We start from the raw sequence: 16,246 nt of genomic DNA, 5'->3' as shown, positions 1-16,246 counted from the left end.
CAACCCCGTACCCACCCACCCCATGCAGAAAGACTGGAAGAATCCCAATATAGACATAGAAGCCGATAAATGAAAGCCATACATTAATGAATAGCACAATAAATATAAAGAGAAAGATGCGCATGTGCATTGTTAAAGCATCATAACTCAACCTGCTGTATTCGTTTCGCAACCTGTGTATTATCAGAAACTTGCTCATCTGACGGCCTGCACCTCAAAGCTAACAATTACACTTCTCCCCTCCCCAACTATGAACAACTCGCATACATGCAATATGCCAACCAAACTTCCACCCGGGTTAATAATAGTGCTAAAGCATTTCATAAAATCTCTAATCTAGAAATACAGAACAGAACAGTTAACCCATTAGCAAAACCACAGTTGCTCAGACCCGGTCTCCACACAAGTTTCTAAGCAGATAGTCTATCTAATAACCATGTAGAGGAATTATAAATTTAGAAAACAAAGCCTTCCAGTAAAGGACGGTCAGGTACAGTTACAAAACTACAGTCACTGAAATCAGGCAATGACGGTCTAGTAAACAAAGGAAATAGTCCATCTAAAATACTCCAGGGTAAGGAGGATCGGAAAGGTCCAGAAAGCAAGAATTCACTGGGAGTTCTTGGGAATGATAGTAAGAAAAACATTAACATGGCAGCTTGAAGTGTCCGAGAGAAACCCAGTACAGTCATGGTCACAGCAGTAGTCCCAGCCAATACTCATGGGCAGGGTGCAGGAACCCCAACAAAAACAACAATAAAAGGCTGCTCAAGAATGTCTCCACAGGAAATAAACAAAGTCTGGGTTGCTGAACATGGGTAGGAAACCTCCATCGGAGTAAACAAACTAATGGTGACTGTCCAAAAACCAGCAGTTTGGCCTAAAAAGAATGAGCGGTGGGACGACCAACGGTGGGAAGGTGCCCTCCTGCTTGAGTAAGGTGGACCGCTCTCCAGGAGAAGCAGTCCATGGCTTGGTGGAAAGCCAAAGGCTATGGTAGCCAAACTGATATGAGGCGCGCTCCAAACAGGTATCCAGCGACAATCCTACAAGGTTCCAGTCTGATCACCAAGTCTCCTCCGTTGAACCAGGTAATTGATTATCAAAGGACAAAGCCTCTGCCGCCACTTTGAAAATGTGAGGCTTACCCTCCCACACAACATGCAACTTGGCCCACCCTCATTAGGGATTGCTTTTGGACATCTCACAAGTTCTGGAATAGTGGGAAGGATGCAATGGAAAGGAGAAGTTGTCTTTCCCGATAATTTTAATTCCAGTAGTCCTTCACACAGTTCGAGAAGCCCGCCCATACTTCTGTTTGAATTGATGCAAAGAAGAGTCAGTGTTCCCTTCTCCTAACTTAAATGGCTTTTCCTTGCTGTACTGCTCCCACTGCTTCTTCAGGGGAGCTAAATATTTGTTCTCCAACAGTTCAGTTGTATTACAAATATTGTTCAAGGTCATTGTGTTTTAGTCTTGTTTTCCACTCTTCTTCTCTACGTAAATACTGAAGGGCTGTGGAGTCTCACAGAGGATTATATGTCCAGCTCAGTTCAGTGATCTCTATCTCTACCTGCTGGTCGGTGGGCATAACTGTTCCACAAGTTCTAGATAATGTGAAGGACTAATGGAGAAATAGATCTTACCTGATAATTTTCTTTCCATCACAAACACCTGGAAAAGTTGTGTAAAAAATAGCATATTTTCTGCTTTTGAGTTTTGTTCTGTGGTTTTTGAGGGCAAGGGGAGAGGGAGGGAGAAGCCTAATGGTTAGTGCATTGAGGTTGAGATCCTGGGGAACTGGATTCGATTCCCTACTGCAGCTCTTTGTGACCCTGGGCAAGTATCTAACCCTCCGTTGCCCCAGTACAAAAGACACCTTAGATTGTGAGCCCACTAGGCACAGAGAGAATATCTGCGTATAATATGTACAGCACGGTGTAGGTCTAGCAACGCTATAGAAATCAGTAGTAGTAGCAGCAGCAGTAATAGAGAGATTATAGTTTGACCATATTTAGCATGCTGAATTGTTTCTTTAAATTTTCAGTGGGTTTGGAAGTTTTCTTTTATCTAAAAAAAAAAAAGGTGAAAAAAAGCTATTTTCCTTGTCATCAAGCAGATGAAGCCATTACGTATGGGTTATGTCCATCAACCAGCAGGGGAGATAGAGAGCACTCAAACTTTCACAGTGCCCTCTTGGCCAGCTAGCTCCACTGCCTCTTCAGTATTCTCTATCTCCCTTAGCAGGGTGGCTGCAGCTTGTTCGAGCTCCAGAAAAATCTGCCGGGAGGTGGTTCCTGGCTTGCCAGTTGTTAACCGGGGAGTTGGAGGCTATAGCAGCTTCACTTTAAAGGCACATAGGTTAGCCCTTTCCCTGCCTTACCCATATCTCTGTGGATGTGGACATATTGCCTTGCTTTCCCTGTCCTACCCACCAACAGTGGATGCAGGCATATAGGTTCGCCCTTTCCCTGCCTTTCCCACTCATCTGAGCCTCCGGAGTCTTCAATACCTCTGCTTTCCTCACAGCTTAAAAAAAAAAAAAGTCGCGTCGCGTTTTAAACGCAGAGACGCTGGAACAGAGGTTTTTGACCTGATTTTCAGCAGGATCGTAGTTGTACACTAGATCCTTTGAAGTAAGAGTGTTTTCCAACTCCTCCGGGGTGGGCCCGCGATCGGGGCGATTTTGGCGCGAAACCGCCATTTTGGATTTTACCACCGTTTTTCGGCGATGGCTGCGGACAATGTAAAGCGCTGTTCCACTTGTGGCAAGCGCAAATCAGCAGCAGGGCTCTGTAAATCGTGCTGTATTGGCGTAGGAGCCGGCCCGAGCATGGCGAGCGATGTTTCTTCCCGCTCTGAGCTGGCAGCGGGCGCCATTTTGCTTACACCGCATGGCGCGACCTCCGTGGACACGGAGAGACCTGAGCCGGGTGGGGCACCTCGAGATGAGGTTATTTCAGGAGTGGCTAGCACCGGACAGGATTTGGGTGCCCAGGGTGAGATTTTCTCCCTGGATTTTGTGCTTTTGCTGCATAAAGCATACATGATGAAAAGAGCCCTTCCTCAAGGGTCGCCTGAGGCTCCTCTGATTGCCCCCCCCCCCCCCCCCGATGGATTCTGGCCTGGGACTGCCCAGTGAGGCTTTTTTCCCGGATGCTTGGCCTAAAGATAAGCGCAGAAGGGTTAATTCCCCTTCAGATTGTGGTGCACCTTTTTCCCCCCCCCCCCGTGGTCGGGGTGTGAGGATTTGGAGAACTCTGACAGACGTTCTTGGTCTGAGGAACCAGAGTCAGGTGCGGATTTACCACAGGATCTGGATGATCCCTCCGCGGTGAGGATTTTCCACCGTGATGAGCTGCCAGCGCTTATTTCAGATACCCTGCAGGCCCTCTCGATTGAAGATCCTGACAGTGGCATGGCCTCCTCGGGTAATCCCAGGATGGCTAGTACCAAGAAAACTGCTCGGGCCTTCCCTTTGCATGACTCCATCTTAGAGCTTGTTTCGGCTCAGTGGGCTGACGCCGAGGGACCTTTGAGAGTTTCCAGGGCTATGGGGCAGTTATACCCTCTGCGTGAGGGACATATGGCTCGTTTTCAAATGCCTACAGTGGATGCCCTAGTCACTGCGGTGACAAAGAGAACTACCCTCTCTGTTGAAGGAGGTGTTGCCCTGAAGGATGTTCAAGACCGTAGGCTGGAAACAGCGTTGAAACGGTCCTTTGAAATTGCAGGTCTCACTGTTCGGGCGTCTGCATGCAGCTGTTATGCTGTGAGAGCCTGCCTAGCTTGGCTGCAACAGGCAGTGGCTCAGCCCGGAGATGGAGCGGAGCCCTTCTTGGATGTGGCTCCGCGGATGGAGGTGGCCTTGTCCTTTCTGGCTGATGCCCTTTATGACCTTGTCAGAGCTTCGGCTAAACAAATGGCAGTAGCAGTGGCGGCTCGCCGTCGTCTGTGGCTACAACACTGGGCAGCGGACATGGCCTCTAAGCAAAGGTTGGTGAATTTGCCTTTTCAAGGACTTCTCCTATTTGGTGAGGAGTTAGAGAAAATTGTGAAAGGCCTGGGTGATCCAAAACCCCAGCGCTTGCCCGAAGATAGGCAGAGGCCTTCCTCTAAGGGCCAGGCGGTCCACTCCTCGTACAGACCTCGCTTCCATGAAGCTCGAAGGTACCGCCCGGGGCGTTCTGCTGGGTTCACTTCACGTGCCCGTGGTCAGCAGAGGAACTCCTTTCGCTCGGACAAGCGTTCCGCAGCCGGTGGCTCAAGACCAGGAGTTCAGGGGCGACCCTCTCAATGATGGTGTGCCGGCCCTCTCCTCGATGCCTGTCATCGAAGGACGGCTTTCCCTCTTTGTCGAGGAGTGGGCCAAGATTTCCTCAGATCAGTGGGTTCTGGACCTGATCAGAGATGGATACAGAATAGAATTCAACGCCCCAGTAAGAGACGTGTTTGTGGAGTCCCGATGCGATTCTGCCGTCAAACGGGCGGCGGTGGAGGAGACTTTACAAGGTCTGATTCAGTTAGGGGCAGTGACCCCGGTGCCTCCCGCCGAGCAAGGCTGCGGCCGATACTTCATCTACTTTGTGGTGCCGCAAAAAGGTGGGTCCTTTCGCCCTATTCTGGACTTAAAAGAAGTGAACAATTCCCTGAGAGTGCGGCATTTCCACATGGAATCCCTGCGCTCCGTCATTGCGGCGGTTCAGCCAGGAGAGTTTCTCACGTCTCTAGACCTGAAAGAAGCTTACTTGCACATACCGATTTGGCCCCCGCACCAGAAGTTTCTGAGGTTTGCGGTGTTGGGAAAACATTTCCAGTTCAGGGCCTTGCCTTTTGGCCTCGCCACAGCTCCCCGAACCTTTTCGAAGGTAATGGTGGTAGTAGCTGCTTTTCTCAGGCGAGAAGGTATCAGGGTTCACCCGTACCTAGACGACTGGCTCATCAGAGCAGACTCTGCAACAGAGAGCTTACAAGCTACAGCCAGAGTGGTCTCAGTACTGCAATCTGTAGGCTGGGTCGTCAATATGGCCAAAAGTCACCTGTCCCCTTCACAATCTCTAGAGTTTTTGGGGGACAGGTTCGACACAGTCTCGGGCTATGTGTTCCTACCCGAGCTAAGGCGGTGCAAGCTTCAGAATCAGGTCCGTCTGCTCCTGAGGATGCCCCGCCCGCGAGCTTGGGACATTGTCCAGCTGCTGGGATCGATGACAGCCACGATGGAAGTGGTACCCTGGACGAGAGCGCACCTGAGACCTCTACAGTATTCCCTACTCCGGAGATGGTCTCCTATTTCTCAGGATTACCAATGCAGACTTACTTGGCTCCCTGCGGCCCGTCTCAGCATGGAGTGGTGGCTCTCGGACAGCATGCTGCGGCGAGGAATGCCGCTGACGCTCCCCGTTTGGTGCCTAGTGGTAACAGATGCCAGCCTGAAGGGCTGGGGCGCACACTGCAAGGGGAAGCATGCCCAGGGTCTATGGACACCTGAGGAGTCGGAGTGGTCCATCAACCGCCTAGAGTTGAAAGCGGTGTTTCAGGCGCTTCTGGCCTTTCAAGTGACCCTGGAAGGATTGGCTGTCAGAGTGATGTCGGACAACATGACAACGGTGGCCTATATAAATCGACAAGGCGGAACAAGGTGCAGAGCACTAGCCGCGCAGGCCGAACTGATTTGCCACTGGGCCGAGCTGCATCTTCAGTGTCTGTCGGCAGCTCATATTGCAGGTCAGAGCAATGTGCAGGCCGATTATCTGAGCAGGCATCAGATCGATCCAGCAGAATGGAATCTGGCAGACAAAGTATTCCTGCAGATCTGTGCCAAATGGGGCAAGCCCGTGATGGATCTAATGGTGACAAGTGCCAATACCAAAGTCCCGTGCTTCTTCAGCAGACGGAGAGATCCTCGCTCGGCGGGGTTGGATGCCTTGGCTCAACCCTGGCCTCCGGGTCTACTTTGTGTTTCCCCCATGGCCCTTGATAGGGCGCCTGCTCTTGCGGATTCGGCTGCACCCAGGAGAAGTGGTCCTCATCGCCCCGGATTGGCCAAGGAGACCTTGGTATGCAGACCTCCGACAGATGCTCCTGGAGGCTCTTCTGCCGTTACCTCTGGTACCGAACCTGTTGACTCAGGGACCGGTAGCCATGGAGGACGCCGGCCGCTTTGGTCTTACGGCATGGCTATTGAGAGGGCGCAATTGAGGGATAAAGGTTATTCCAATAAAGTTATTTCCACTCTCCTGCAAGCCCGCAAGCGGTCCACTTCCGTGGCTTATGCCAGGATTTGGTGCCTGTTTGAGTCTTGGTGTGCTTCCAGAGCCATTGCTCCAATGCGGGCTCCTGTCTCGCCGATTCTGGACTTTTTGCAGGAAGGTGTACAAAAAGGCTTGGCCTATAATTCCCTGCGGGTGCAGGTGGCAGCGTTGGCCTCCCTTTGTGGTAAGGTGGAAGGCGTGTCTTTGGCTGCTCACCCAGATGTGGCACAGTTTCTTAGAGGGGTGCTTCGGCTCCAACCTCCAGTGCGAGCACCCTGTCCAGCTTGGAACCTGGGGCTAGTTTTGAAAGCCCTGCAGCATCTCCTTTTGAGCCGCTTCGGCGAGCATCGGAGAAAGATTTGACACTGAAGGCCGTTTTTCTGGTGGCCATTACCTCGGCGAGACGGGTGTCAGAGCTCCAGGCGCTGTCCTGTAGAGACCCATTTCTGCAATTTTCAGAGTCCGGAGTCACGGTTCGGACCGTGCCTTCCTTTATGCCTAAGGTGGTTTCAACCTTTCACTTAAACCAGCCTATTTTCTTGCCCTCTTTTCAGAGGAAGAGTTTCCAGAATCTTTTGGGCAGCTGCACCTTTGGATGTGCGCAGGACTCTGCTGCAGTATCTGCGAGTTACTAACTCTTTCAGGACTTCTGATCATCTGTTTGTTTTGCTATCCGGTTCTTGCAGAGGGTCTCCAGCGTCTAAAGCCACTATTGCCCGCTGGCTCAAAGAAACTATCTTTTCAGCTTATCTGCTGGCCGGCAGGGTTCCGCCTGTAGCCTTTAAGGCACATTCTACTAGAGCGATTTCTTCCTCTTGGGCTGAAACTGGAGCACTCTCTCTTCAAGAGATATGCAGTGCAGCAACATGGGCTTCTAAGCTCTCCTTTGCCCGACATTACAGGCTGGATGTGGCTGCCAGGAGGGATGCGCGTTTTGGTGCACAAGTGCTAGCGCGTGGTGTGGCTTGTTCCCACCCTATCTAGGGATTGCTTTGTTACATCCCATACGTAATGGCTTCATCTGCTTGATGACAAGGAAGGGAAAATTAGGTTCTTACCTTGGTAATTTTCTTTCCTTTAGTCATAGCAGATGAAGCCATGAGCCCTCCCTGTATGATTGTCTATATGCTGTGAATCTGTTTTTCAGGTTCTGTTCTAATTTCCTGAAGTTCCTTCCTTGGGAGAAAGTTGGAAAACAATCTTCAGGATTCATGTTCAGTTTAAATTTAGGAGGATGTGTTCATTCCCTCCAGCATGTTTTTTTTGGAGGATGTGTTGATTCTCTCCAGGAAGCGCGTGTGTTCCCCTCCAGTTCTATAAATAGGAGGATGAGTTCATTCCCTCCAGTGTGTTGGGAGGATGTGTGATTCCCTCCAGGAGGCGCGTGTGTTCCCCTCCACTTATACAATAAGGAGGATGAGTTTATTCCCTCCAGGAGGATGTGCATTCCCTCCTTTATGAGTTCATGCCCTTGTGATGGGCCATCGTTCGCTGTGAGGAAAGCTCTTGTGATTCCCATTGCGGTTTGCCATACTGCTTTGGAAGCTTCAAATACTGAAGAGGCAGTGGAGCTAGCTGGCCAAGAGGGCACTGTGAAAGTTTGAGTGCTCTCTATCTCCCCTGCTGGTTGATGGACATAACCCATACGTAATGGCTTCATCTGCTATGACTAAAGGAAAGAAAATTACCAAGGTAAGAACCTAATTTTCCCTTACATTTACTGGAAGTGAGATATCTATAGCCTTTTTTTTTGGAACAGATAAAGGAAACACTGTTGCATGATGTCACTTGAAGAAAGGAATGGAAAACAAAAATGAGGATGTTATAATGCCTTTGTTTCGGTCCATGGTGTGACCACACCTCGAATATTGTGTTCAATTCTGGTCACCGCATGTAAAAACAAATATAGTGGAATTAGAAAAGATACAGAGAAGGGTGATGAAAATGATAAAGGAGATGAGGCGACTTCCCTATGAGGAAAGCCTGAAGTGTCTAGGGCTTTTCAGCTTGGAGAAAAGATGGCTGAGGGGGAGATATGATAGACGTCTATAAAATAATGAATGGAGTGGGTAGATGTGAATCATTCGTTTACTCTTTCCAAAAATACTAGGACTAGGGGGTATGCGATGAAGCTACACAGTAGTAAATTTAAAACAAATCTGGGAAAATATTTCTTCACTCAATGTGTAATTCAACTCTGGAATTCATTGCCAGAAAATGCGGTAAAGGCGCGGTTAGCTTAGCGGAATTTAAAATAGATTTGGACGGCTTCCTAAAGGAAAAGTCCATAGACAATTATTAAAAGGACTTAGGAAAAACCACTGCTTATTTCTGGGATAAGCAGCATATGTATTGAACTTTTTGGGGATCTTGCCAGGTATTTGTGACCTGGATTGGCCACTGTTGGAAACTTTTGTCTTTTTGGTGCCTTCCCCTTTTCGGAATACCTTTCTTCATATTCTTCTTTTTTCAATACTAATTTGTTAAGTGGAAGAATGATTAAACTTGGCGGATTAGTACTGAAAAAAAGAAAAAATATCCTGAAGGGGGGAGGGCAACAAAAAAGGCAGAAATTAAAATTTTCAATTTTCGGTCTTTGGGGGCTCAGAATCCTACCTTTGCCCAGAAGGCATCAATCAATTTCAGACCCTCGACTGTTCGAGCTTCCCAGGTCATAGGGACTTTTGACTTTGTGTCAGCTGTATTTCCCTTCATGTCAACAAGGGTGCCGAATGGCTTTAAGAAGTGTACTAGATGCAATAGGACTATTTAATGCACAGATCCCCATCACTGGCGTGCTCAGTGCTTGGGTCCAGAGCACCGGGACATACAGTGTAGCCTCTGCAGACGAGAACCTTTAAAGCCTGCAGAGTCCAGTGTGAAAAACGTTTTGTTTCTGCATCTGCATTGAGCATGTTAGGGAATTTGGTACTCGATGCGGAACCTGCATCGACATTGGTTACACCGAAGCAACATCAAGAGGGTTCGATGTTGGACTCAGTAGTTCGGCAGCGTAGGGACTCTTTGTCGCTGCTGCGTGCATCAAGGAACCTGCAGCATAAAAGAAACCTAACAAGCATCATCATTGTTCTCCCTCCATGCACTCTGCCAACACCTTCTCTGCATCAGTGTCCTTGATGCACAGGAAGTGTCCATTCTGTAGTGACTGCTCTCCTTTTCTCTAACTTTTTTGTCAAAGAGCCTTCAAGGTTTTTTTTGTTTTCTCTCTCCTTCTCGCCTACTACCTTGTTTCCATTCCCCCTCCCTCTTTGTCAACATTATTCTGTTAACTTTTTGGTCATGGTGTAAACCACTTTGTCGCCTACCCAGGCTCAAATTTGTGGTATATCAAATGTACAAAATAAAAATAAATTCTTAAAAAGAATTAGATTTATCCTACCAACAAGGCTCTTGGAGAATCTCCTCCTAAGAAACGATGCTCCTTATAGGCCAATTCTGCAGTTGCTAGCTCTCCAAATATCCTCCTGATTAAGAAGGTTCCAGGTGGGCTGCCTTTCCAGTGTGATACTTCTCTCTCTGCCTTCCCCACACTGCTCTCTCTCTCTCTCTCTCTCTGCCTCCCCCACACTGCGCTCTCTCTCTCTCTCTGCCTCCCCCACACTGCTCTCTCTCTCTGCCTCCCCCACACTACTCTCTCTCTCTGCCTCCAAAAGTACAAAGAGTAGGGGACATTCAAGGAAGTTACATGGAAGTATTTTTAAAACAAATAGGAGAAAATATTTTTTCACTCAATGAATAGTTAAGCTCTGGAACTCTTTGCTGGAGGACGTAGTAACAGCAATTAGTGTATCAGGGTTTAAAAAAGGTTTGGACAAATTTCTGGAGGAAAAGTCCATAGTCTTCTATTGAGACAGACATGGGGAAGCAACTGCTTGCCCTGGGATTTGTAACATGGAATGTTGCCACGATTTGGGTTTCTGCCAGGGACTTGTGACCTGGCTTGGCCACTGTTTGGAAAACAGGATACTGGGCTAGATGGACCATTGGTCTGTCTCAGTATGGCTACTCTTATGTTCTTATGCCTCCCCCTCAGCCCCATCTGATGTGCCCATATTCTCAGGGCTGCAGAACTTAGATGCCAGATCTCATTTTTTAGTTGCCATGGCGATCTGGTGCCTAAAGTTTGTCAAGCCATGCTTATGGTTTATGGTATGTTGAACTTTATAAGACCACCTTTTTTGGAATGCATAGTAAAGTAATTTACAGTTAACGAAAGAATTGGAAAGGAACACCTTAATCAAGAGAAGGAAAGTAATTGAGAGTGCCTGCATCCAAACCATCTATGCCTTTTGCAGTCACCATAGGCTTTTAAAAAAATATAATTTACGGGTTGTGCATTTGATATGCCGCTGTTCTGTGGCACAATCAAAGCGGTTTATGTATTATGTGCAGGTACTTACTCGTTTAGTCCTTAGTGGGTTCACAATCTAAGTTATATTTATAAAAAACACCTTTCCAATAAAATGCTTAGTGATGAACTGTCCAAAATAAAAAAAATACAATAAATTGTGAGCTGAGATGTCTGTTTTGAAAGCTGTTTTGTATATACAAGCGTTGAGCATGTTGCTCTTACCTGATCTTGGAAAATCAAAGATACAATTTCATAAAATTTGGGCCAAAAACTGAAATTAGTTAATAGTAAAATTTGTGAAGAAGGCATGAATGATCTGCAGCTATCAGTATTCAAATTAATTTGTTTACTTTTTGTCTCTTATTTTTGAAAGAGTTTGTGAGCTTCTGCAGGGAGGAGCCATAATGAATAAATCATACCAGCCATATGAAGGTCATGTTCCCTATCTCCTCCAGCTGTCCATGGACTACAACCTGTATGGCATGAATTTAATAAACTTGGCTGCAGTGAAGTTCAGAAAGACTCTGAAAAAAGGTAACCCCATCATGCCTTGTGTACACGGTACTATCCAGGTGCACTGCACTGTAAAAGGTGGTTGGGGGGGGGATCAAATACACACAAAGGGTCAAAGGATAATGATTTGATATACTGCCTTTCTGTGGTGTATATATGCAGGTACTTTCTCTTTTCCTAGGAGGCTCCAATTTCATTGTACAAAGCGTTTATAAACATTGATAATTTCTTGCTAGAGGTGGAGAAAGTAGTGGGGCTGGATGGCATACATCTGAAGTACAGAAGGACCTAAGGGAAGTTCTGGTTGCTCCACTGACTTTTTCATTGCTTCCCTAGAGTTTGGAGTAGTCCTGGGGGACTGGACGGATATGGTCCCTCTCCACAAAAGTGGAAGTAAGGAGGAGGTTGGGAACTATGGGCCGGTTAGTCTGACCTCTGTGGTAAGTGAATTAATGGAAAGGCTTGTAAAACAGAAAATAGTAAGCTTTCTGGAATCCAGTGGATTGCAGGACCCAAGGCAGTATGGCTTTTCTAGAGGTAGATCTTGTCAGTCAATCTGATTAAGTTCTTTGGGTGGATTGAGTTGGTTTGAGAAAGAGCACTAGATATGTGGTTTACTTAGATTTTAGCAAAGCGTTTGACACAGTTCTACATAAATGATTTACAAACAGATTGAGTGCCCTTTGTATGGGCCCCAGAATGACTGATTGGCTTATGAACTGGTTGAGTGCAAAGTGACAAAGGGTAGTGGTAAATGGAATTCACTTTGTAGAAAGAGGCGTTCTCCGAGGACAAGCAGGCTGCTTGTTCTCACTGATGGGTGATGTCCACGGCAGCCCCTCCAATCCGGAATCTTCACTAGCAAAGACTTTGCTAGCCCTCGCGTGCCGATGCGCACCGCGCATGCGCGGCCGTCTTCCCGCCCGAAACCGGCTCGTGCCGGCCAGTCTTCTTTTGTCCGCGCTCGGTACGGTTGTGTTTCGCCGTTCGCGCCCCTAAAGTTGACCTCGCGCGTCTCCTCTTTTTGGTTTCGCTACGAAAAAAAAAAAAAAAGATTTGGAAGAGGACCTTTCCGGTCTTTTTCCCTTCCCGCTACTTCAAGTTTTTGCCCCGGTAAGTTTTCTTTCGTCTTCGGGGTAGGCCTTTTTTCAGGCCTCGGGTCAAATTTTTTCTTCCCCTCGTTTTTTGGTGCCTACCGCAATTACGAGTTTCGATTTCGCCGGCGAGATTTTTCCGCCCATGTCATCGAAGTCTCCCAGCGGCTTCAAGAAGTGCACCCAGTGCGCCCGGGTAATCTCGCTCACTGACAGACACGCGTCGTGTCTTCAGTGTCTGGGGGCTGGGCACCGCCCGCAGGCCTGTAGTCTCTGCGCCCTTTTACAAAAGCGGACTCAGGTAGCGAGATTGGCCCAGTGGAACGTTTTGTTCTTGGGCTCTTCGTTGGCATCGGCACCGGGAGTATCGAGTGCATCGACGTCTCCAGCGTCCAGACCTTCATCCTCGGCCGCCAGTGCATCGAGGCATCGACCCTCTGCATCGGCGCTGAGACATCGGACGACTGTGTCGACGTCGGTGGTACCGGGACCTCGTCTGCTGATGTCGTCGGACGGAGATGCTTTGTCTGGAGTGCAGGTGAGGGCTGTCCATTCCCCTGCTGGTGGCGGTGAGCCTTCGGGTGGGTCTCCCCCTACCCTGAGGGCTCCTGCGGTACAGCCCCCCGAGACCGACCTTTTCGGCTTCGGCCCCGAGGAAGCAACGGCTGGATTCTACGTCCTCCTCATCGGTGCCGGGAAGCTCCAGTGACGTGCTTCGTCCCAAGAAGTCGAAGAAGCATCGACACCGGTCCCCTTCCCGTGTCGGCACCGAGAGCTCTGGGTCGCCGAGGGAGTCGGCACCCAGCAGGCATCGGCACCGAGAGGACCGCTCACCCTCTGTTCAGGAGGTGTCGATGCGCTCCACTCTGGACAGCCCGGAACAGACTCAGACATCGACACCTGCATCGGCTTCCACGTCTTTCTCCACAGCCGCTCTGCACGAGAGTCTCCGGGCCGTTCTCCCAGAGATTCTGGGAGAGCTGTTGCGCCCTTCCCCTCCGGTACTGGGGGTGCTTGCGCCACCGGTACCGTCGAGTGAGGCGCCGGCTGGCCCCTTGCCCGGGGTGAGGTCTCCGACATCGGTGCCGCTTGCGGTACCGACTGCAGTCGCCTCCCAGGAAGGCTCCCCGACTACGTCGGCGGAGGGAGCTTCGCCGGTGCGGGCGCGGGAGTCTATCTCTCGACGCTCCCACCGTGGCCGTGGTTCCACGGAGTCGAGCCGGGCACGGCTTCAGACACAGGTTCGCGAACTTGTGTCTGATACCGAGGGTGAGGCCTCGTGGGAGGAAGAGGAGGACATCAGATATTTCTCTGACGAGGAGTCTGATGGTCTTCCCTCTGATCTCACTCCCTCTCCTGAAAGGCAGTTCTCCTCCCGAGAGTCTGTCTTTCGCTTCCTTTGTCCGGGAGATGTCTACGGCCATCCCTTCCCAGTGGTTGTGGAGGACGAGCCCAGGGCTGAAATGTTTGAGCTCCTGGACTATCCTTCTCCACCTAAGGAAGCGTCCACAGTACCCATGCATCATGTCCTCAAAAAGACATTGCTGGCGAACTGGACCAAGCCATTAACTAACCCCCACATTCCCAAGAAGATCGAGTCCCAGTACCGGATCAATGGGGACCCAGAGCTGATGTGCACTCAGTTGCCTCACGACTCTGGAGTTGTGGATTTGGCCCTAAAGAAGGCTAAGAGTTCTAGGGAGCATGCTTCGGCGCCCCCGGGCAAAGACTCTAGAACCTTAGACTCCTTTGGGAGGAAGGCCTACCATTCCTCTATGCTCGTGGCCAAAATTCAGTCGTACCAGCTCTACACGAGCATACACATGCGGAACAATGTGCGGCAGTTGGCGGGCTTGGTGGACAAGCTCCCCCCTGAGCAAGCCAAGCCTTTTCAGGAGGTGGTCAGGCAGCTGAAGGCGTGCAGAAAATTCCTGGCCAGAGGGGTGTATGACACCTTTGATGTTGCGTCCAGGGCCGCTGCTCAAGCTGTGGTGATGCGCAGACTCTCATGGTTGCGTGCCTCCGACCTGGAGAATAGACTCCAGCAGCGGATTGCGGACTCGCCTTGCCGTGCGGATAACATTTTTGGAGAGAAAGTCGAGCAGGTGGTAGAGCAGCTCCACCAGCGGGATACCGCTTTCGACAAGTTCTCCTGCCGGCAGCCTTCAGCTTCTACCTCTACAGGTAGACGATTTTTTTGGGGAAGGAGGACTGTTCCCTACTCTTCTGGTAAGCGTAGGTACAATCCTCCTTCTCGACAGCCTGCGGCCCAGGCTAAGCCCCAGCGCGCTCGCTCTCGTCAGCAGCGTGCGCCTCAGCAAGGCCCCTCAGCTCCCCAGCAAAAGCAAGGGACGAGCTTTTGACTGGCTCCAGCAGAGCATAGCCGACATCCAAGTGTCAGTGCCGGGCGACCTGCCAGTCGGAGGGAGGTTGAAAGCTTTTCTCCAAAGGTGGCCTCTCATAACCTCCGATCAGTGGGTTCTCCAAATAGTCCGGCAAGGATACACCCTCAATTTGGCCTCAAAACCTCCAAATTGTCCACTGGGAGCTCAGTCTTACATCTTCCAGCACAAGCAGGTACTTGCAGAGGAACTCTCCGCCCTTCTCAGCGCCAATGCGGTCGAGCCCGTGCCATCCGGTAAGAAGGGCTGGGATTCTATTCCAGGTACTTCCTTGTGGAAAAGAAAACAGGGGGGGATGCGTCCCATCCTAGACCTAAGGGCCCTGAACAAATATCTGGTCAAAGAAAAGTTCAGGATGCTTTCCCTGGGCACCCTTCTCCCCATGATTCAGGAAAACGGTTAGCTATGCTCTCTGGACTTGAAGGACGCCTACACGCACATCCTGATACTGCCAGCTCACAGGCAGTATCTGCGATTTCAGCTGGGCACACGTCACTTCCAGTACTGTGTGCTACCCTTTGGGCTCGCCTCTGCGCCCAGAGTGTTCACGAAGTGCTTGGCTGTAGTAGCAGCGGCACTTCGCAGACTGGGGGTACACGTGTTCCCATATCTCGACGATTGGCTGGTGAAGAACACATCCGAGGCAGGAGCTCTACAGTCCATGCAGATGACTATTCGCCTCCTGGAGCTACTGGGGTTTGTGATAAATTATCCAAAGTCCCATTTTCTCCCTGTGCAGAAACTCGAATTCATAGGAGCTCTGCTGGATTCTCGGACGGCTCGCGCCTATCTCCCAGAGACGAGAGCCAACAACTTGTTGTCCCTCGTCTCGCGGGTGCGAGCGTCCCAGCAGATCACAGCTCGGCAGATGTTGAGATTGCTGGGCCACATGGCCTCCACAGTTCATGTGACTCCCATGGCCCGCCTTCACATGAGATCTGCCCAATGGACCCTAGCTTCCCAGTGGTTTCAGGCTGCTGGGGATCTAGAAGAAGTGATCCACCTGTCCACGAGTTTTCTCAAATCCCTGTATTGGTGGACGATTTGGTCCAATTTGACTCTGGGACGTCCTTTCCAAATTCCTCAGCCACAAAAAGTGCTGACCACGGATGCGTCTCTCCTGGGGTGGGGAGCTCATGTCGATGGGCTTCACACCCAAGGAAGCTGGTCCCTCCAGGAACGCGATCTGCAGATCAATCTTCTGGAGTTACGAGCGGTCTGGAACGCTCTGAAGGCTTTCAGAGATCGGCTGTCCCACCAAATTATCCAAATTCAGACAGACAACCAGGTTGCAATGTATTACATCAACAAGCAGGGGGGCACCGGATCTCGCCCCCTGTGTCAGGAAGCCGTCAGCATGTTGCTCTGGGCTCGCCGTCACGGCATGGTGCTCCAAGCCACATATCTGGCAGGCGTAAACAACAGTCTGGCCGACAGGTTGAGCAGGATTATGCAACCTCACGAGTGGTCGCTCAATTCCCGTGTAGTGCGACAGATCTTCCAGGTGTGGGGCACCCCCTTGATAGATCTCTTCGCATCTCGAGCCAACCACAAAGTCCCTCAGTTCTGTTCCAGGCTTCAGGCCCACGGCAGACTGGCATCGGTTGCCTTCCT

At 50.1% G+C, this 16,246-nt stretch overlaps 1 protein-coding gene across 2 annotated transcripts in view; it reads left to right on the top strand.

The window, feature by feature from the left end:
• REV3L (REV3 like, DNA directed polymerase zeta catalytic subunit) overlaps positions 1 to 16,246 on the top strand; it is a 567,479-nt gene that overhangs the window by 78,854 nt on the left and 472,379 nt on the right. For both annotated transcript variants that reach the window (XM_030199216.1, XM_030199218.1), the window contains exon 4: positions 10,997 to 11,157. In XM_030199216.1, the coding sequence (XP_030055076.1) occupies positions 10,997 to 11,157 (161 nt within the window). The remainder of the gene's footprint in view (positions 1 to 10,996; positions 11,158 to 16,246) is intronic.

Source organism: Microcaecilia unicolor, chromosome 3 (genome assembly GCF_901765095.1).
Source record: "Microcaecilia unicolor chromosome 3, aMicUni1.1, whole genome shotgun sequence".
Taxonomy (NCBI): domain Eukaryota; kingdom Metazoa; phylum Chordata; class Amphibia; order Gymnophiona; family Siphonopidae; genus Microcaecilia; species Microcaecilia unicolor.
This window is presented reverse-complemented; position numbering and strand designations above follow the sequence as displayed.